At 41.9% G+C, this 23,312-nt stretch overlaps 1 protein-coding gene across 1 annotated transcript in view; it reads left to right on the top strand.

Annotated features, from left to right (window-relative positions):
* nedd1 (NEDD1 gamma-tubulin ring complex targeting factor) overlaps nucleotides 1–22,973 on the top strand; it is a 46,384-nt gene extending 23,411 nt beyond the window's left edge. Inside the window, exons 11-16 of the mRNA XM_068004602.1 lie at nucleotides 6,503–6,708; nucleotides 8,284–8,361; nucleotides 9,977–10,118; nucleotides 18,080–18,230; nucleotides 18,530–18,596; nucleotides 21,183–22,973. Of these exons, the coding sequence (XP_067860703.1) occupies nucleotides 6,503–6,708; nucleotides 8,284–8,361; nucleotides 9,977–10,118; nucleotides 18,080–18,230; nucleotides 18,530–18,596; nucleotides 21,183–21,287 (749 nt within the window). The 3' untranslated portion in view covers nucleotides 21,288–22,973. The remainder of the gene's footprint in view (nucleotides 1–6,502; nucleotides 6,709–8,283; nucleotides 8,362–9,976; nucleotides 10,119–18,079; nucleotides 18,231–18,529; nucleotides 18,597–21,182) is intronic.
* The last annotated feature ends 339 nt before the right edge of the window (nucleotides 22,974–23,312 follow it).

Here is a 23,312-nt window from a genome sequence, read left to right as displayed (position 1 = left end):
AACAACGCTTCCGCTGCCTAGACCGGTCTGGAGGAGCCCTGCAGTATTCCCCTGAGCAGGCAGGCACATTTGTGGTGGTCTGCTGCATGCTGCACAACCTCGCCATCATGAGGGACCAGCCTTTGCCACCAATGATTGCAGAAGATTCTGAGCCGGAGGAGGAGGAAGTGGAGGAGGACGCAAGGGTGCAGCAGGAACCACACGCCTTGTCTGCAAGGGCACTGCGTGCTCGCCTGATCCATGCCCGGTATCAATAATTTGAACTACATCCCCCAACTCATTTGAACTACATTCCCCACCGTTCCGCTCCCACGAGACAATCAAATCGCCCTCCATCACATTACACATTAGTGTCCCTCTCAGCTCATTGCATAAATAAAAACCACCACCAAATGCAAAATCAAACGCTCATTTGTGGATGAATAAATGAAATTATGCAAACATAACAGAACTAGTCACCCTTGTGCATTCCCTTAGTGCCTGTTGTCCGTGTGCCTTTACCTATCCCAGTGCTCCTCCGAGGTGCTTCCCCAGTGCCTGGAGCATGGGTGGTGGGAGGCTGCTGGCCTTCAATGGAGGAGCGTGCAGATGGCTTTGGAGGACGACCTCGAGCAGCTCTGGGCCTGGAGGGCCTGGCTTCAGACTGCACCATCTCAGCATGGGCTGCAGCAGTCTGGCCGAGAGGCAACAACAGGGGCACTGGTGGAGTGGCAGGGGTGGGAGCAGGAATGCTGTCGTTCTGAGAGAGGACAGCAGGTCCGACTGCCATGGCGCCACTGCCACTCTCCCGCGGCAACACTTCAGCACTCCTGGTGATCGGCTGGAGAACGGATTGCTGGAGTCCTGTGAAGCCCTGGAAGCCCTGTTCCACAGTGGTCCCCAGAGCCACGATAGCAGCAATCTGAGCTGCATATGCAGCAGTCAGACCTTGGATGGCAGATGTTTGTGCTGCAATGGAAGCTGTGTCATCAGACGCTGCATCATGGTGGGTTCCACAGGTGCGCTGATGGAGGTGACCACTCGTTCCATGTCGGAAAGGATGGGCACCAAGCTCTGTGCAAAGCCCTGTGCCAAGTTGGAGCTGGACTCTTCCATGCCCCTTCTCGTTGTGCGCAGGCTTTCCAGTGCCCCAAGCATTTGTTGGTGTACGCCCATCAGCCATCTTCTGTAGCCTGGTCCATCGAAGTCCTCATCCTTCTCCTCTGCAGCAGAACTAGTGAGCGACATCGCCCTCTGGCGAGCTGGCACCTGTGGTATCCGTTCCCCCAGCCTCTGCTCCTGCGCACTTGTGCCCGGTGCCTCACCACGTGCCGATCCCTCCTCTAACCTAACCTCTAAAGGACGCGCAGTGTCTGTCTCTGAGCCGGTGGAAGCAAGTGTCAGATCGAGTGACGGTGTGGCTTCAGTGTCCTCCTCGGAGGGTACTGTCACGTGTTCTTGGGTATCTGCAATGACAAAGGGAAACAGGTTGAGTTGTGGAGTCAGGAGAGGAACAAATAAGAGGTGTGTGCTGACAGCACGTGAGTCAGAAAAGAGGGAGATGTGGAAAAGGAGAAGGAGCGTTAGATATGCAGAGACCCCCCCCCCCCCACCGGGACCTCCAGCGTGGCACGTTGTGACGGTTGCAGTGACGGCCCACCCATTGATCCGGAGCACCGTCTCTAGGGGGTGAGGACATGCAGACGTGCCCGTCCAGCCTCAGGTCCCTCCTGCTGCTGGGTGTTATATGCCACCTTCTGCAAGACAGAGGACAGTGTGTCAGTGAGTATCCTGCAGGGTTTGTGGGTGATGTGCTAGTTATGGTCGAATAGCTGCCAGTTTGTATGACTTGAGTGGTGGTTGTGTGGCCTGCAAGTGTGGTCCTTTGTGCGGGTGAGATGCAGCATTGCATATGGATGGGCAGTGTTTGTTGGTGGGTGGGTGACGGGAGGTGTCGACCATGGAGTATTGGTGCAGTTGGTAGGATGTGCCACTGGACACTTGTATTCACTCACCTCGACCACTCGTGTCAAATCATTAAACTTCTTCCAGCACTGCATCCACTTGCGTGGTGCAATGCTCCTAGCGTTCACCTCCTGCGCCACAGCCTACCAATGCCTGCGCAGCTGTAGTCTGGAGGGTCTCCAGCCACCCTGCGGGTACATGCTTGCCCTCCTTTGGTCCACGCCTTCCACCAGGGCCTCGAGAGCATCGTCTGAGAAGCGTGGAACCCCCTCTCTCGCTGGTGCAGCTACTCGCGATGCCATTTTCCCTTCTAGTTAGCTGTGTACCTGCTTTTTGAAATGTGCCTGCACCTTTAAGAAGTGCAGGCTGCTGATGACGTGCGCTGTACACGCCCCATTTCCAACTTCCTCATTCTCTGCGCAGCCTCTCAGCAGCGAGGGCTGCTCTTTCTATAGGAGATTTCATGGTAAGTAGCAGGCAGCACAAAGTTCACGTGCTGCCTGCGTATGGACCATCGGGCGCGGGGTGGTAGTGCATCGCCCAGAACGGATCCTTATCCAATTTTTCCTGCCTAATTCCTAGATGATGCAAGCCCATAGTACAAAACTGTTCATAATTTGGCACCATGGGTGCAGAAATAATGATTTCATTCAGAGTAGGCAGAAATTGTCCCCTTTTGATACAAGTTGATGCACCAAATCAGACCTCCGGGTAAGAAGCAGAAAAATCTATACTGGCATGTTGGTGATGCTTATCAGAGCTTGAGGTTGAGGAATGTCTTTGGGGTAATGTAGAGGGAAGACTGTATCTGGATACGATACAGCAGACTTTGGAGTGCTTGTTGCTGATACTGGGCGCTAAAAGTGAAAACTTAATTTCTGCAGCACTCGTATCCCTGATGCTCTGTTTCAGCTTGATTCTCTTGATAGCACTCTTGCCTATCAGTTCAAGCCACACTCCAGGATTTGAGCACGTAGTCCAGACTGACACTTCAGTGCTGCATTGTCAGCGGTGCCGTCCTTCAGATGAGACATTAAACATCTGCTTGCTCAGGTGGATGTAAAAGATTCTGTGGCACTATTTGAAAAGGTGCATGGAGCTCTCTTGGTGTCTGGCCAATATTCTTCCCTCAAACACCACTGCCAAAAACGGATGAATCAGTGACTGATCTCATTTGATGTTTGTAGAATCTTGCTCTGTACAAATTGTCTGCCACATTTTTTCCTCTCCCCTTGGTAGAGGAGGACAAAGTTACAGCAGGGTTCACCTCTCAGGAACGTTCTCTGACTTCCTTACACACTATTGTGGGTAAAAATTATTGCGCACTCCATATTGGATCTCTTGGACCTATTTGCCACTCAGACTTTTGCTGGCTTTGTTCTACTTGTCCTAAAGCCTTGGCAGTATGGGAAAAAAAACTATTGCCACCTACAGAGGTTTATTCCAAGCTTAGAATGGGATGTATCAAGTTCCCTGCTATCAGTTGCAGTCCTGTTGAGTCACCTACTGGTGTATTCTCCATTGGTTTCTAAGGTACAGATCAAATACGATAAAACGCTGCTCTAAGAAATAGCACTATGAAGTAATGCATGGTTCTAGAAGAAATTCTACATTCAACGTCACTTCAGATGAGAATGGCCTCTTTGCAGACTGTTGCAAATTTTTGGGTCTGTGCTAGATATTCTTTCAGGTTCAGCATTACCAGTCACTTCTGCAAGCTGAACCCTGCATCCCCTATGTTCTGGAGCGCACCTTTTCTGCCCAATGGTTGAACGCTAGGTGCTATGGAGATCGTAGCAATAAGACCCATTTTTTGGTTTACTGGATACTGTGACCTTGCACATGCTGCCATGTGTGCTCTTGTGGTTGCCATGTGTGCGAATTGTAAAGCACTCTAGTAAGAGAAGGCCAATTCTAAACCAATGAGCTGGTTTATTTTACATCAGCCTCCCTGACTAATGAGGGGGAATGAGAGACATCTGTCTCACTGTTCCACACACAAAACTGCTGATTGTTGTTCCAGAGAGAGAGGGAGAGACACAAAGACTAACTTCTGACCTCTCCCTCAGCTTTAAGTGTATCCATGTAATTTATATCAATTAGTGTTTGTTGTATTCAGGTGGTGGGTATCAGTTGGGGACTCTTGTATTCATTTATAGGAGGGAGCTTATCTAGGGGGTGCTAGGTGTGTAATAGGGACCTCTGAGAATAAAGGCTTGGAGACAACTGAAAACTAGGCTTTAGTTTTCACCACCTGGCTATCCAATGTATTACAAGTTCTGTCAGGAATTGGCTTGCCGAGCCGCTATCAGTTAACCCATTGAATGAGAAGTTGGTTTAGGAGCTATGACAGCCACATTTTCTGTTTAGCCAAGCACCCACGCTGGGCTTATTGAATGAAGCCTGTTCTTGCGTTAAAGGTGCAAACTGCTGTCTGATGTGTTCGATGACTCTCCATTGTCCCAAAACTTGTGTTGAGAGTACACACGTTTGATGGCCGATTCATGTGGTTATTCCAACTAACTGTTCTAATTGCAATCCTGGTTGGTTTCTCTGCCTGTGAGAATTAACCCTTTGTGAACTGAGCTTGGCATTCTAGCAGTAACATAATATAAATTAAACCAGAAATCCCTTCTAGGCCAAATAGGCAAAAACCTCAATGTTGCACAGACCCCCTGGGTGAAATTTGTGCACTTGGGTAGATGTAACTACAGCTCAAATCACCCTGATGAAAGGAGCCAGTGTGGGCCAATGCAGGTAACTTAATTTCTTGGCAACCTGTCTGCTGCAGCAGCAAACTGGACATTTTGTACCAGAACAGCTGCCTATGTACTGCTATTCCTCATTGAGGATCTCTGCTGACAGTTTCACACTTACAGCATTCTGCACAAGGTAATATATACAAGTGTCCAGTGGCTGGAGCTGTTAAAAGGTGCCTCGAAGTCAGGTCAGTGTTGTCCCAAAAGGTGGGGGGGCAGGGAATTTCAACACTTGCGAATTTCAAGATGGTCACCGTACTACAGAGAAAAACATCTTCACACAAAGGATTGTGAGAATTTGGAACACGCTATCTCACAAGACCATAAATGCAGAGGTGTTTACTTGCGAAATAAGAGTATTAAGAGCGAATGGAGAAAGGATAAAGAATTGAGATTAGAAAGATAGAGCATTCATAGCTATCAAAATAACAGAGTAGTCCTGAAAGGCTATTTGCTCTTATGCTCCATAGATCACCCAAACATTTCATCTTGGTCGACGGGAATGGACTTGAAAGGCATGTACATACACTTCTTTAATCAGGAACTCTGACAGGAAGTATCATCGGTACTGCACTGGCTGTCCATGCTTCAGTGCCTCGGGATTATAATCAGAAATCTAGGAAAGCATGGAATGAGGCATGGCTACATAGTCCATCTAACCCATTACCATCCATGTACTCTGCACAACTACCCTCTGTGGAAAGCAATTTATACCACGTAAAACTTCAAAAAAAAACAAAATTATGAGCTGTCTCCGTGTATGCACATGTACTGAATAACATACCACAGTATTTCATAGCTATATTTCCTATATCTAAATCGACTGCAACTTTAATTCCTGTTCCCTGCCGGATAATCCAATTTCTTTTTAAAGGCGCTTCGTTCCTGTCAAATGATCATCCAGCTTTTTTACGGGAGCTCAGTTAATGAACACTGCCTAACTGGAAATTCATTCCACACATCAATCACTCTGCAAAGAAAATAATTCCTATGAGCCTTTAGCCTCATATCAGGTTTGACTATCATGAATTGATGTCCTCCAGTCTCAGAACTGCAATTGAAGTCAAAAACCCTTGTTACATCCATTCCTTTCATCTTAAAGATTTCAATCGTGTCATCTCTCAATTTTCTTTTCTCCAATAAAGCAAATTCATTATCTTCAATTAATCCTTATAACTTTAAGTCCTGGAGTCATTTTGGCAGAAAATCAGTGCCACTGATCAGAACCTGGGGTTTCATGATCTGCCAATTTTACAACAATTTGCCACAGTATTGGCTAACCGCAGTTGTCACGTTTGCAGGTTTTTCTGATCAATAGAGGGCGGTTAAGTGAGATGCTGGGAAGAAATGTTTGTGCAACTGTGAACATTTTACATTATAAAATGAAAACAATTGAGTTATATCTAAATTTCTGCTCATATGTGTAACTTTTAATACAAGCTTTCATATAATTTTAAGATGATCATCTTTGGTTAACTCTTCATTTTCACTAGATTTCCGTACAAAACAAAGGTTGATTTTTGGGTGAGGGAAGAGTATAAAGTGCAACATTGCAGCAAGGCCAGTGTGCATGTACACCATAACTGTAGTTATTAATTATTGGTCCAAATAATTTCAAGTGTAGTAAATATATTGTCTTAATTTCTCTGACTGTTTTTCCATATGGCTATCTTAGAAATGGAAGGTGGCTGGTCTGGATACAATTTTTTTTTCTCTAAAGAATATGTGCATTTCATAGTTTCATGTTTTAAACTGTTGGTACTTGAGAACAAAGGATTCAAATGTATTTTTCTTTCTAGGTTTGGGCATCTTGCCGCAGTTGAACACCATATTTTCCACAAGAAGTAATCCAGTGGGTGCCCCCACAAAAGCAGAGTTTAACTCGAGCTCCTTGCAAGTCTTAGGATCTCCATCTCCCGTTAGAGAACAGGCTCAGCATCGAGAGACTGTCATATTTAGCAAAATCCAGAGTGGGAAGCAAGACTCAAAAGAGCCAATTGGCCAGGTACTTGCTAATCTATATCAACAACACTTTTATATCTTTAAATGTAAAGGAAAGCCAGAATGATCCTGAGGCTTAGCGGATTAAATTATGGGGACAGGTTGCATAAACTTGGCTTATATTCCCTTGAGTTTAGAAGATTAAGGGGTGATCTAATCGAGGTGTTTAAATTGTTTAAGGAATTTGGTAGGATAGATAGAGAGAAACTATTTCTCTGGTGGGGGAATCTAGGACAAGCGGGCATTATCTTAAAATTAGAGCTAGGCCATTCGGGTGAAATGAGGAAGCGTGTTTTCACACAAAGGACTGTGGCAATTGAGATTTTCAACACTGATATCAATAGATTTTTGTTGGGTAAGGGTATCAAGGGATATGGACCAAAGGTGGATGAATGGAGTTGAGATACAAATCAGCCATGATCTAATTGAATGGCAGGACAGGCTCGAGGGGCTGACTCCTGCCCCTATGTTCCTAAATTAGTAGCGTACAGATTTACACAGTGAATAACTGAAGCATACAGACAAGGAAGGCCCCAGATTTGATCCTTGGTCTGTGCTGAGTTGGCTAATCTCAGTGAGTCACAGTATAGTTACCTGCAGGACTTCTGGGTTTGAGAGGCAAGAATCGGTAATGGTTCCTGCTCCTGAGCACTATCCCAAGGACCCCCATTGGAAGTGTGTGTGGTTTGGCTGTGATTTCCTGTGTGGTTAAGTAGCCTAATGATGCTCACTGTCAAGGCTGGTATGTGAATACTGCCTGGTTGGATGAAGTGATCGGTGCTATGGAACTGTAGAAGGAGTAACATCATTGAGTAGGGAGAAAAGCTGCAAAAGGGAAAAAAGTACTTGTGTTTCATATATTCAGAATGTTTAACTTCTGTTGACCGTATGAAAAACTGATCAGCTTTAGGGGAAAGCACAGGAGTGGTTCAGGGGAATAATAATTATAAGAATAATGATGTAATCTGATCAGTTACCAATCTCTTTCCTGTTAGTTTACCACTAAAATAATTTCTTTATCTATGGTGGCAGACTGTTTTTGTAAGAGTCCATTTTACATTTTATTCCTCCCTATTTTGGTTGCTATGCACAACAGTGAAGTTAAGCTCTCAAGCCTCTGCAATCACCTTTCTGTACCTGCACATTACATAATGAGTGACAGAGGCCTTGGAAGCGATTTGCCATCAATGTTTTCATTACTCTGTGGGAAGTACCTGCCTCAATGCATATTTGGTGTGGTTGAGATCAGGATCCTGCCACGTGGAGAATTGGAGGCTTAAACCAACATGTTACTGCTCTGGCATAGAATATTCAATGTGGTGTGCCATTTACTCCTTTCAAAGTATGTTTTTCAATTGTTTTCTGTTACTTTGATCGCAGCATTTTGTGCTTTGCATGCACCAAGATTGCCGTAACCCCTTTTCTCCATTAAGAAAATTAGGTTAGTAATATCAAAGATTGCTTTCTTAGCCCTTCCCCTCCCCCACTCTTGGGCCTTGATTTTCTTGTGTGAATGTAATGGTAGAGTGTTTACACAAGAAGTGTCTGCGCTGAAGTACATATCCCAAATTCTCAACAGGGAAATGATGTCGTAGGAACCCAGAAATCCCAAATGATTGAGCACAACGGTCAGCTGGATAATGTGAGGTTGGATCAGGTAGGTGTTGGTCAGGCTGTGCAGAACAACGATGGATGCCTTCAAAGTCTAGTTTTACAGATCTGTAAGTTGTATAAATCTTTGTATTCAAGGAAATCAAAGTAGGAACCTTCTTAAAATACAGCAATTTTAGTGGCAGGACAATTGACTTGAGAGTAGTCCTCTTCCTGTTTTTCAATCTCTTTCCCAAATAACTGGAATGAAGTTGCAATATGTTTCTGGCAATTTGATGTTCTAACATACTTCAAAGATTTTCAACAATGGAAGTGTCATAATTAAGGATCATTAAAGAAGGTTTTTATTGCCAATTAAAAAAAAACCCAGGGTTATTTAAGGTCTCATTTTAGCATCAAAACCAGGAGAAAATCAAGGTCGAGCGAATTGGGCCCTAAAAAACCTGGCTAAATTTGAAGAAAATCAGTGAAATCCATTTTTATTTGGAATATCGCTAGAAGTCAAGAAAATAAGCAGGGCACTTCTTAAAAAAAATAAGACAGTTAAGCTAAATGTTAGCTTGGTTCAGTGGAAGCACTCTCATCTGAATCCGAAGGTCATGGGCTTAAGGCCCAAACCAGGATCCAGGCTGACACTTCACTGCAGTACTGAGGGAGTGCTGCGCTGTTGGAGGTGCTATCTTATATGAGACATTAGTGGTTCATAGCGGTTTGATACAACTGAGTGGCTTGCTAGGATATTTTAGAGGGTAGTTAAGAGTTAATCATGTTGGCGTGGGACTGGAGTCACATAAAGGCCAGACTGGGTAAAGATGGCAGGTTTCCTTCCCTAAAGGACATTAGTGAACCTGATGGGTTTTCATGACAATCCGACAGCTTCATAGTCACTTTTTCTGAATTCAAATTCTCAAATTGCTGTGGTGGGATTTGAACTCTCATTCTTTGGATTATTAGTCCAGACGTCTGGATTACTGGTCCAGTAACATAACCACTACACTAACATACCCGGTTCTGCACCTGGTGACCCCAAGTCTTCAAGATTTTTCCTGACTCCCTTGAAAGAATTTTTTGCTGAAAGTTTTGCGTGAAGACAAGATTTTTTTTAATGGAAAAATTGTGAGAAAATTGTTTTTCATTGATCTACCAACTGGAAAAAATCTGGCTATGTACCATGGAAATTGGTTTAAAAAAAGACAACTTTATTGATCCCTCATTACAATTGAGAATGCAAGAATCCACTTATAGGGACACAATTTCTATTTTAATTCTATTTGCTGTAAACATTATATTTAGCTTGAAATAATTTTCACATCCTTTGCTGGATTTGATCGTTTTTTAAATATTTTTTGCAAAAGATGTATTGACTGAAAGGGATACTGATCTTTAACCCATATATGACCAGATCTGTTCAGTATTCAAGATGTATAGTTTTGTTTGTAACCTCAGTACAGTGGAGTCTGCACCTTGCATGGATATTGTAAGATACTGAATAACAAAAATAGACAACCGAGAATGTTAGTATAAATGAACGTAATGGAGCATTATTTTGTTTCTATTTTGAAATCCTACTTCAGCCCTCAAAGGCGTAACGCATTGAATGTTTCTCTTTTAAGATGTGTTTTGGCAATTAATTTGTTAATGGCTTCAATTTGTTTACAAAGTTAAGCTCTTCCGTTACTGAGTGTGGGACCTTGGGGATTCCTCTAACATCTTCTATGGTGAAAACACCTGATGTATGTGAAAGAAAAGGAAGAGAATTTCAGTTTCCTCGGGTATCCCCAGAGCATGATACCTCTACACCTGGTGAGCATTCCACAACTCACACGAAGCGATCTTTGATTTGTATTTTTACCTGTTCTGTATTGGGAAGGCATGAATTTAACAGGCACATAAAGTACAAAGGAATGCCAAGGAGAATGGAACAAAGTCACATTGATTTTTTTAAAACTGCACAATATTATTTTAACTAGAAGATTTTAAGTGCTATTTAAGAAGATTTTCACCTTCGGAAGGACATATTGGCCTTGGAGGGAGTGCAGCGTAGGTTTACTAGAATGATACCCGGACTTCAAGGGTTAAGTTACGAGGAGAGATTACACAAATTGGGGTTGTATTCTCTGGAGTTTAGAAGGTTAAGGGGTGATCTGATCGAAGTTTATAAGATATTAAGGGGAACTGATAGGGTGGATAGAGAGAAACTATTTCCAGTGGTTGGGGATTCTAGGAGTAGGGGGCACAGTCTAAAAATTAGAGCCAGACCTTTCAGGAGCGAGATTAGAAAACATTTCTACACACAAAGGGTGGTAGAAGTTTGGAACTCTCTTCCTCAAACGGCAATTGATACTTGCTCAATTGCTAAATTTAAATGTGAGATAGATAGCTTTTTGGCAACCAAAGGTATTAAGGGATATGGGCCAAAGGCAGGTATATGGAGTTAGATCACAGATCAGCCATGATCTTATCAAATGGCGGAGCAGGCACAAGGGGCTGAATGGCCTACTCCTGTTCCTATGTTCCTATGCTATACACTTTTTAAATAAGGCCTATTTATATGTGTTTTGCTCTTTTACACTTCGGCCCATCAACCTGTTCTCTTATTTTAAGAACTCCCCTCATGTTTTAATATAACTTGTTTCAAAATTCTTGCCTTGCTCCATATCACAAGGGACCAAACTTGCAACTTTATACTCACAGTAGCCACTAGTACTTTCCACTACTGGTCTTCAGCTGTAACCCTGTGCAATCAGTGCAGCAACCTGTGATTTATTTAAAGGTTTCAATGGAAGTGGCACTCGTGCTATAACCTTTCACAATTTCCCTGTTTTATATAGAATCATACAGTGCAGAAGGAGGCCATTTGACCCATCGTGCCTGTGCTGGCTCTTTGATAAAGCTATCCAATTAGTCCCACTCCCCTGCTCTTTCCCCATATAACTGACAGCAGACCATCTCTCCGAACTCATCGCACCCATGAAATGTACCTCCTGCTCCTTGACCCCATTCCCTTACAACTTCTCCTGTTCTCTCTTCCCCCTCTCCCCCCCCCCCCCCCCCCCCCAGTTCCCTCTCCTCAGCTACTGCATCCCTTCCTTTCAAAACAGTCATCATCCTCCTCTTCCTCAAAAAGCCACTCTCAACCTTTCTGCCCTTGCAGATATCCATCCCAACTCCATCCTCCCTGTCCTCTCAAGTCCTTGAATGTGTTGTAGCCTCCCAAATCCATGTCAATCTTTCCTGCAACTCCGTTTGAATTTTTCCAATCAGGTTTCCACCCCTGCTGCAGCACTGAAACAGCCCTAATCAAAGTCACAAATGACATCCCCTGTGACTGTGTCTGTGGTTCATCATCCCTCTGTGCCTATTGCAGCCTTTTTGACACAGTTGACCACACCATCCTCCTCTGTTCTCCAGCTCATTGATTGCTTTCACTTGGTTCCATCCATACATAGATGATCAGAGCCAGAGTATTTCCAGCAGTGGCTTCCTTTCTTGACCCTGCACTGTCATCTCTGGCGCCACCCCCCCCCCCCACCAAAGATTTATCCTTGGCCCCCTCCTCTTCTCTACATGCTTCCCCTTGGCAGCATCATCCACAGACATGGGGACATATGCATGCTAAAGACACCAAGCTGTGTTGCTAGTTTCTCAAATATTACTGAAGGGAAGTGCCAAGCAGAAAGGAAACTTTACTGTCACATGGTGGGAAGGGTAGAGAAATTGAAAGGAGAAACAGCGCAAGGCACAGTGAGAGACCAGGCCAAAGATATTGCTGAAGGTGTGAAAGCAGACCACTAACCTATCCTTCAAGACACGAGGTTTTGTGAGCAATGAAAGTTACTTGGAAACTGTGTGCATGCGTTTTTGCAATTTTAAACATGACAGATTTCACCAACAACTTGCATTTATATAGCGCCTTTAACATAGTAAAACATCCCAAGACGCTTCACAGGAGCATTATCAGACAAAATTTGACACCGAGCCACGAGATATTAGGACAGGTGACCAAAAGCTTGGTCAAAGAGGTACGTTTTAAGGAATGTCTTAATGGAGGAGAGAGAGGCGGAGAGGTTTAGGGAGGGAATTCCAGAACTTAGGGCCTAGGCACCTGAAGGCATGGCTGCCAATGGTGGAGCGATTAAAATCAGGGATGCGCCAGAGGCCAGAATAGGAGGAGTGCAAAGATCTCGGAGGGTTGTAGGACTGGAGGAGGTTACGGAGATAGGGAGGGGCGAGGCCATGGAGGAATTTAAAAACAAGGAAAAAAGAAATAAGTAGCTTCTCGTGCAACCTTTCAAGTGAGTGCAACTCTAACAAAGGACTGACAATAAAACCAGTATGTCAGGTGCAGATTTCATATCTCTCATGCTGTCATGCTTGACTTTGTGTTGCACTTCAAAGAAAAGTCCTGGAACATACACCAGAGCCAGAAGTCTGCATCTCTTAATTGGCATCTGTTTGAACTCACCCAGTGTTTACTTAACAGCAACTGCCCCTTTGTTGACCTCTATGAACCCAGTGTTTGCTTAATACAAGTCACACTTTGCAGCCTTAAAGGGACACACGGTGTAATGGCCTTGCACGGTGCAATGTTCCTGACCGTACAAAACCGTGCACCCTCTTACAGCAATTTATCATAAGCAGTGCCATAGGAGACATGCTGGTAATTTATAAACAGAAAATCAAAAATAAAAGTATTAATAAAGCCTGACATATGTTCCTGTGAGAACCTGATTGGTGCTGCATTTTGGACCAATATCTCAGACATAGCAGTATTAGTGTGCATTGTTAGTCACACAGTCCAGATTTTAAATATATGCTAATTTAACTTCTGTGGCACTGAAGATGAAGTGTAGTTTTCAGGTGCAGTAGTGTTTGAGGGCAGAGGCTCGGGGGGGGATAATTGGACTAGAATGTGGAATGTAATTTGGTCCCCATTTTAAGGTCATACATTCTGACCTTATTTTAATATATGTAAATTGCTCTTAATATTCCCATTGTAAATTGCTGTGTCCATATTTGTATTGAAAGCTTATCGCTGTAATTATACCTTCCCACCAGTGTGGGTGCTGCAGCAGTTCAAGTGGTGAGAGTGTTACTATAGCGTGACAAAATTATGTAGGCATAGAATGCACAGCACAGAAACAGGCCATTCGGCCCAACTGGTCTATGCCGGTCTTTATGCTCCACACAAGCCTCCTCCCTCCCTACTTCATCTCACCCAATCTGCATTTCCTCCTGCTCCTTTCTCCCTCGTGTGTTTATCTAGCTTCCCCTTAAATGCATCTATGCAATTCACCTCAATTACTCCTTGTAGCGAGTTCCACATTATAACAACTCTGGGTAAAGAAGTTTCTTCTGAATTCTTGATTGAATTTATTAGTGACTATCTTATAATTATGGCCCCTAGTTTTGGATTCCTCCACAAGTGGAAACATCGGGGCCGAGCTTGCTCCCGAAATAACGGAGGAGCACAACGGCGTTCTCCGTTTCTAATGGTGAATCAAAAGAGCAAGATCCCGCGTTTGCGCATGCGCGCTCAAATGCGGAAGTCATGAATTTGCTCCTATTGGTTTGTCTGCGAATTGACAGCTGCGAATTAAAGGGCCATCGCACGCTACAATCATAGATATCACTTAAAAAATCGCAAACTTGCTCATCCGCCCAGCTGGAAAGTAACTAATATCGCCACCGAACTGATAGTTTTTGGTCGTTAAAAAAAAAACTTAAATTAATTTTTTTTATTTTTACTTTTCCCTTCTTTCTTTTTTAATTCAATCATTTCTTTGACTTTTTATTTAAAAAAAAATCAAAATTTTTGTTTACAATGACTTCCAGAATACTAACTTTAAGTGAATGAAGTCTGCTTGCCCGCTTGTGGGCGGGACTTCTCTTCCTGACAGATTTTGTGGGTGTAACTTCTATTCTCGCAGACATTTCCATGCAAATCAACTTACCCTGCTCAGAGGCTGGGTTGATAGGGCACAGTTCTTTAAAAGTTCAAAATCCCGCAGGTCGATGCCTCAGACCCCACAGTAAGTACATTCGTAAATTTAATTTGCAGGAGCTGCGACGATCATTGCCATGCCACTCTGAGCAAGGTTCTGGCCCGTTTTCTCTGTGTCTACCCTATTGAACCCCTTCATAATCTTAAAGACTTCTATCAGGTCACCCCTCAGCCTTCTCTTTTCTGGAGAAAAGAGCCCCAGTCTGTTCAAACTTTCCTGACAGTTATAACCTCTCAGTTCTGGTATCATCCTTGTAAATCTTTTTTGCACCTTCACCCCAGTGCCTCTATATCCTTTCTGTAATATGGAGACCAGAATATTTCACAGCACTCCAAGTATGGTCTAACCTAAGGTTCTAACATAACTTCCCTGCTTTTCAATTCTGTTACTCTAGAAATGAACCCCAGTGCTTTGTTTGCACTTTTTATGGCCTTGTTACCTTGAGTTGCTACTTTTAATGATTTGTGAATCTGCGCCCCTAGATCATAGAATCATAGAAAGTTATGGCACAGAAGGAGGCTATTCGGCCCATCGTGTTTGTGCCGGCTGAAAAAGAGCAATCCAGCTTAATCCCACTTTCCAGCACTTGGTCCGTAGCCCTGTAGGTTACGGCACTTCAGGTGCACATCCAAGTACTTTTTAAATGAGTTGAGGGTTTCTGCCTCTACCACCCTTTCAGGCAGTGAGATCCAGATCCCCACCACCCTCTGGGTGAAAAAGAAATTCTCCTCAGCTCCCCTCTAATCCTGCTACCAATTACTTTAAATCTATGCCCCCGGTCACTGACTCCTCTGCTAAGGGAAATGGGTCCTCCCTGTCCACTCTATCTAGTCACGTCATAATTTTATATATCTCAATTAAATCTCCTCTCAGCCTCCTCTGTTCCAAAGAAAACAACCCCAGCCTATCCAATCTTTTCTCGTAGCTAAAATTCTCCAGTCCTGGCAACATCCTCGTAAATTTCCTCTGTACCCTCTCTAGTGCAATCACATCTTTCCTGTAATGTGGTGACCAGAACTGTACACAGTACTCCAGCTGTGGCCTAACCAATGTTTTATACAGTTCCAGCATAACCTCCCTGCTCTTATATTCTGTGCCTCGGCTAATAAAGGAAAGTATTCCATATGCCTTCTTAACCACCTTATCAACCTGTCCTGCTACCTTCAGGGATCTGTGGACATGCACTCCAAGGTCCCTCCCTTCCTCTACACCTCTCAGTATCCTCCCATTTATTGTGTATTCCCTTTGCTCTCCCCAAATGCATTACCTCACACTTCTCTGGATTGAATTCCATTTGCCATTTTTTTGCCCATCTGACTAGTCCATTGATATCTTCCTGCAGTCCACAGCTTTCCTCCTCACTATCAACCACATGGCCAATTTTTGTATCATCTGCAAACGTCTTGATCAAGCCGTCCAGATTTAAGTCCAAATCATTAATATATACCGCAAAAAGCAAAGGACCTAGTACTGAGCCTTGCGGAACCCCACTGGAAACAGCCGTCCAGTCGCAAAAACACCTGTCAACCATTACCCTTTGCTTCCTGCCACTGAGCCACTTTCCCTTGGACCCCATGGACTTTTACTTTTTTGACTAGTCTGTGGGACCTTGTCAAAAGCCTTGCTAAAATCCATGTACACTACATCAAACACGTTACCCTCATCGACCCTCCTTGTTACCAGCTCAAAAAATTAAATCAGGTCAGTCAGACACGATCTCTTTGCTCTTCTACCCAACTTAAACTCTTATTTTTCCAAGCAGTATTCTCCCTTTTTCCTCCTACCAAAATGCACCACCTCACACTTATCTTTTTTTTATTTGTTCATGGGATGTGGGTGTCGCTGGCAAGGCCAGCATTTATTGCCCACCCCTAATTTACCTTTAACCCCTACTCTCTTCTGTTTTGTAACCAGCTTGCTATCCATTCTGCTCCTTTTCCCCTGACTCCACATGTTCTGACCGTAGTCGTGAGTCTACCTTATCAAAGGCCTTTTGAAAATCCAAGTATATTACATCCACTGCATTAGCCTTGTCTACTCCTTGTTACTACTTCAAAGAATTCAATACGGTTGGTCAAGCATGACCTTCCCTTTTGAAATCCTTTTTTAATTATATTTTCGGTTTCTAGATGTTTTTCTATTACATCTTTTGAGTGAAAATTCCATTTTCTTTCCTACCACCAACGTTATGCTAATTGCTCTTTAGTTCCCTGGACTGGTTCTATATCCCTTTTTAAATATAGGAATAACGTTAGCTGTCTGCCAGTCCTCTGGCACTATTCCCTTTTCTAATTAATTTTTATATATAGGTATAATGGTGCCTCTGCTATCTCTTCCTTTACTTCATTTAGTATGTGTGGATGCAATCCATCCAGACCAGGAGTTTTATCCTTTCTAAGTTTGATTAGTTTGTCAAGTATTTCCCCCCTTTCTATCTTAAATGTCATTATATCTTTTTTGATCTCTTCTTTTAATGTCATGCCCACCATGTGTAGACTCCTTGGTAAATACTTGGTAAAAACTAATCAATATTTCTGCCATTTCGCTGTCATTACCTGAGAGTTTATCTTGTGCATCCCTTAGTGGCCCTCATTTCCATTAAAAAAAAATGTGGACATAAGAATTTATAATGGAAAAAGTTAACAGAAACTGTGTGGAGGTGTACGACTTTTGATATATAAATCTGGAATGCCTGTAGAGAATGGATGTCCAGTGATCATTGAGCTCCTTTTTACTTTGTGCTCAGCAACTGCCAATTTCTGTTGGTGCTAAAATAAAACAAATATATATCTTGTAATAAAAACGGACAGTAATTGTTCTTTACGGGTTGATTTTTACGGGATCCTGGTGGCACAACTCCAAGTCCTTGACTTTTTTTAAATTGAAGGGGAGCTCATGAGTACTGCAGACAGAAGGCTTTTTCTGGTAAGCACCTTATTCACCTTAAAATGTGAATCTTGATGCAGCAGCTCCTATTCCTCCCACCCCAACAATCCAAAATGTCTTCCGTAACAGTAATCATACCGTTCCACCCTGAATAGTAATTTTCCACACACAAGGATCGGGATTCTTCAGCTTGTGTCCATGTGAAAAGATTTTAAATAAGTTCAAAATATTTCCCAGAGCAATTGCCATGATTGCTTCCAGGATTGTTTAAACCTCTGCCGTGAATTGAAAAACTGAGGCTAATGTAAGATGCTAACTTTATAACTCTGAACTTTAAATTTACATTTTTTAATTTAACTGTTTCATGGTGTAAGCATCAAGAAGATAAAGCTGTTAGTTTTAAAGACCAAGACTCCGTAATTAGCACTGCTGATGGTGGAATCACTATAAATCAGCCTTGTTAGCAGTGGGATCGCTAATAGAATGCTTCAAAATAATAGCCTTCGGAAAGTAAAAAGCCAGCTCTTGCACCATTCTGCTATTTATGTAGTAAAGTGGGATTTTGAACTATTTTATTCTAATGTTATTTCACCATTACATGTAGCTATGGAGGAAGAGAGCCATTTCATAGTATTTTGTTTAAAAAAAATTATTTTGTTCAACCAAGACTTTGAAAAGTTACCCAAAGGCTAAACTGAAATGTCTATAAGGAAGTACTAAGTAGCAAAGCTTTTAATGCATTTTATTTAACAAAATAACCACCAGTCGGACACAAAATTGTATTGTATATGCTGTCACTGCCAAGTGCTTACCACTTGTAAAGAATATTGTGAGCTGTTCAGGTCAGTGATTGTGTGTGTGCTAATTCTGCAGGTGTAAAGATAAGTCCTGCTCCACCAGGAATTCCTAACCTGTCTGACAAAATTGCGGGTGCTTTTGGAAGTGATGGCATTGGACAGCAATTAACGTCTGTTCAAATTCAGTTAATTAAGACCATGATACAAGAAACCTTGGAGGATTACAAGTAAGGAATGTTAATACTAAAAAACCTAGTATTAGATCCTTTTTAAAAGGCAAGCTTATTTTCTTAAGTATTTTTGTGTTCTGTGTTGCTTGCATGAAACAAGAAGTAAATGTGTTCTTTTTGTTGTTGTTAGAGACTTGGCATTCATGTTTTTAAAAAGAAAATTGATAAAGAAGCTAGTTGTAATTTTATCTATTGTTCTCCATTTTCTGGTTCACTCTAGAACTGTTCCAAACTCTTTACATAATTTTGTCAAATTATGGTTCTGAAATTCTAAAGTTTCTCTTTATTTAACCCAGAGATGCGTGGCATCGGGACATCGTAAACTTGCAGCTGGAGATGATCAAACAATTCCAAATCCAGCAGGTAGTCTACAATAATTAAACTGTTCTATTCTTTAGTTCTTCTAGTATTATGTTGAGCATGTTGAGTGGGTTGGTTTATCTTCAGTACTAGAACAAGATGCAGTTGGTGGTAAGTGCACCAGTGACTGATGTCTTATGAATTTCACCATGGTAGTTGCTGAGAATGACTTGGGGAAACAGTCAATGGACAAACCTAAAATTTTCCATAGGTTACTGCATGCTGAAACCATTGTGGAATGCAGGTGATCTCCAGCGTGCCTTTGTGTAGGGCCAAGAGGCAGACCAGATTCTGAATCTGAAGTGGTCCAGATTAGTCTAGTTCATTTTGACCTGTGCCTTTTTAAAGATAAGGGTGTGTCCATGGAAATATCCTGCTAGCTCTGTCTTAATACTATGAATACCAAACTGTTTCATCATTAACATCTGTTAAATTTTAGCTGCATTATGTGTGGCCTGAAAGCATTGAGTCTCTTGGAGAAATTCCTAATGCACAGTGGTGCAGGATGACACTCCAATTTTTAACTCAGTTTCCAAAGTATTGCTCTTTGATAACTTAGCAACACTACTTCATCACTGGTAGCAGCTTCTGAATAGTCCACAATTTGGGGTCATCCACAAGGTTAACTCGCTGTGTCTGTTAGTTTATTGACAAAGGATGAACGAGTTGAAATTGTACAGACTATTTATCCCCTGTGGATGATTTGTACGAGTGTGTCCAGGAACTGTTGTAATATATGTACAAGTTAGTCGTGCTGGGACCAAGAGTAGTGTAATAAAGCCAGGATAATGGTACTGAAATTAGGTGAATTTGGAGAAGAGGTGGTGAACTCTACTGGGGTTCAGAAGTTTTGAGCTCAGTTAATAAATGTTGGACTGTTTTACTTTTTAACAGATGCTTTTTTAAAGATTAAATTTGAAGCTGCAAAAAAAAATATTTAGAGTGCTTACAAGGAGCAAACATAGTTTTTAGTTAGAATTTTCATGCTAGGAGCCACCTTTTTTTCCATCATCGGACCTCAGTCATGTTACCCCTGCTGTGCAATAAGAGAGTGGTTTTCCTAAAGAATTTTTGCTGGCCCATGTTAACCAGACTTGTTTTTTTGTTAAATACTGTGTACAAGAAGCTGAATCTGCTTTTTTGTTAATCACAGCTGCACTCTGTCAATTTGTGATCCCTTTCAAAATCAAGTGAAATGTGACCCAGATTGTAGCATTTTACTTTATCTACAGAAGGTTGAAATAGCAGTTACGCAGTTAGGAAACGAAGGACAGAATCTATGAAAGAAAAGATCAGAGAGCAGACGACCTTCTCTTGAAAGCTGATGATGTGAAGAAACCTCCTCCCAAACAATTGTGTCCTTTCTGCATAATATTTTTTTAAGGTGGCTTACCTACAGCAGAACACCTTGAGTTCACTCAGCCTCAAGATATCCTTCTGCACGTGGTCATCAAGCACCGAGTTTCAAGGACACCCACGGCCTCATAGTATATTTTCTATTTGCTAATAAAATTGGGGATTAAAGAGCCAATGGCATGAGTTCTGAAAAGCCCAACTTCCTTTGCAGTATTGACTTCGACATTGGTGGGATCCCAGCATGTCATGTGCAACACATTCTGACCCCGTCGAAGTATGTAATCGAGCTGACTCATGTTATTGGGCAAGGTCGGCCAGTGGTTCTGGGGCTGTTACTGGCACTAATGTTTCAAGATCGAGGAGTATTATATATAACTTTACCGACTGTTACTTGTCCCCACTTTCACACAAAACCTGATTCAATAGTTCTGTACTTTCTCTGCCTGTAATTCAGAGGAGGTTATTGTACGATTGTTCTTCTTACCTCTGGGTTACGAATGGGAAAGATCAAGCAGGGTACCAGGTCTTGATCACTGTCCAATACTGCCCTTTCCCTGTTCAATGTAAGCATGTCTGATGAGGGCAGGCTTGGGCATGGCTTTGATACCCCCATGGTCAGTTAGCCTGCTGGTACTCACTTGGTAAGACACTGGAGAATGCCAGTGACTAGGAATCTGTAACCCAGTGAGAAGTTAATGCCTTGGGGGTGGGGGGGAGAAATAGAGAACATTGGACTGGTGCAATAGAGGGTGCTCTTTTGAGCTTGGGGTTGAGTAAAGGGAGCTGTGGTCTGCAGCTGGCTGTTTATACCTGAGTTGGGACCTTGGTGCTATCATTGGATGACAAAAATTGAATGAAGTATCTGCCCCCGCAGCACTGTCATCATTCATCTTAACAAGCACAAAGTTCACCCTCTAAATGACTCCAGGGGGAAAGAAATTGGCAGCAAATGAAGAAAGAGAAAGGCAAGACCAAGAAGAAATGTAGAGGAACCCAGAGGAAGTGCGAGGAGGCCTACAAAGTGAAATAGAAAATTGAGGGAATGGTACTGAGGAAAATATCAAATCCTATCATTTTAGAGGGAGATGAGAGTCTGAAAGTTGTTTAAAGTGTGCCTCACTTTATAACCATATAGTTCATAGTTTATATTGAATTTGTTTGAAACATCTTTTACAGAGTAGATTTTATGTCGAATTGCCATTTGGCTCAAGAAATATTACATTCTCCTTTCAGAATGAAATCCATGGTTTACTTGAGAGATACTCTATTAATGAAGCTTTGGTGGCAGAAAATGAGAGATTACGAGAAGAGAATAAAAGACTGCGCACTACATTTTAACAGTACATTTCTGAACACTCGCTGCAGCAAGAGAGTTTCACAGTGATGAGAAGAAGCAATAACTTCATGCAACAAGACAAGCACAGATGGTGGACACTGATTTCAACCAGTTTCAAAATATTTAATATGTTAAATGTTCAATAAAACAGGCCAGTTCCTGATTAGTCATCCTTTGTTGATCTAGAATGAACTAATACCATTGCACTAAAATGGTTGGAATAAAAGAATTGAAGGTCTGTAATTAGCTGAGATTTCAGAGGCGAAACAGCTGAATTCTGATAAATGTATAGCTAATCTTCCAAGAAATGTACTTGAATCAGGACTTCTACATAATGGGAATAGAGCATTGAAATTCAATATATGAAACAGAATAAGGATTGGATCAGATATGCATTTATCCAGATTCCACTGTACAGGTTTTTTCTGAAAATAAATGAACAATAAGTGAAAAGATTACTCGAGGAAAAGGACAATTCTCTGAGCAAAGACTGTTTTATAAGTGAGGCGTTTTCTACTCTAGATCCTACTTTTTATGAATTGTACCAACTGTTCATTTTTGTCCTACACAGTCAGTGGCCATATCTGTTCAGATCTTAAATTGTTCATTGCTTGTCGCAGGCGTCTTTGTAATTATTTTTTCATCAGCTACTTTTGAAAAAAAATAACCAGTATCTTTTGTGAATGTTTCTGGTACAAGCAGTATTTTCAGGACTCTGGAGAAGTGAAACTAAATGTAAAAATGCTGCATCATTGCTGAAAGGATAATCTAAAGTGCCTTTTTCAGATTTAGTGGGTTTTGGAATTAGCAGGTTGAACAGTCAGTAGTAAGACAGTAATTTCTATATACCGACCTTTGTTAACCTGACATTGAACAGTTGTGTAGAATTAAGTAATTGTTTATATTGACCAACCTTACACTGTTTAAGCACATCTATTTTGTAAAGAATTTCTGTATGGATTTAGTTTTTGAATTAACAATTAAATTGCAGTATATTTTTGATGGAAATATACAATATTAAACATGTTGAGCAATAAATATATAGATAAGCATTTTATGTGTATTTTTAAATATGAAAGCACTTAAATTAACACAGTTACCACTACATCGAAGAAAGTCATCTTACAGCCTTTTTAACACACGATCATTAAAATGTTTTGACAAAAGGAAGCTATGATTTAATAGCCACGTGCAGCTTTGAAGAGTTGAAAGTGCAAATTTGACTAGTTTTTATTGATTTTAATAAAATGATTTTACTGTATTCTAGGTAACTTCAGAGGGGAACTGAGTTTATTGCTTTTTGGATGCTTTTGATAAAAGCTAATACAATCTTTATGCTACTCCAGAAAAAAACTAGCTGGGAAAGATGGTGTTAGTTTGAGGTACAATTAAGGTGACAATGGCTTCCTTAGCAAGCTGCCTGGGTTACGCTTATGCAAATATCCACTCAAATTATTAGGCTACAGTCCAAATCTCAACTGGGGCTAGGATAATACCCAGGCAAATACAAATAACATTGCTTAAACATACAAGCCATTATAGCAGTCGCTGTGTGTATTCTCCATGCAGGTAACAGGGTAGGCCTTTTTTGCTTAACCTGTGGGAGTGACAGAGTTGCTCCAGTGTCACCAAACAGGCACCACAAATGTAATGAATAAACAATAAAAACTTGTGTTTAATACAGCCAACAGTACACATAATTCATTTGATGTGAATATCGATTATCCCCTCTATACTCTTCAGTGCCCACTGGTCATGGAAGGCCTTAAACGTACTGGTGGGCACCATATGCTCCCTCTCCAAGGGTTTCGAAGAGAGGCAGGCAGCCAGAGCCTCCCACCCAACCTGGACCTATAAATTGCAAGGTAATAGGATAGGAACCTATGGTATAATTGGGGATCTCTGATTCCTGGCTGCTAAACTCTGTAGCATCCACATTACTGCTGGTTGGGAGAGAGTCGTCTTTTCAGGCCAGAGACTGCATCAACCTAGGGAAAATACTAGCAGGACTCCAGGAAAAATAAATC

Source organism: Heptranchias perlo, chromosome 24, assembly GCF_035084215.1.
Source record: "Heptranchias perlo isolate sHepPer1 chromosome 24, sHepPer1.hap1, whole genome shotgun sequence".
Lineage (NCBI taxonomy): Eukaryota > Metazoa > Chordata > Chondrichthyes > Hexanchiformes > Hexanchidae > Heptranchias > Heptranchias perlo.
This window is presented reverse-complemented; position numbering and strand designations above follow the sequence as displayed.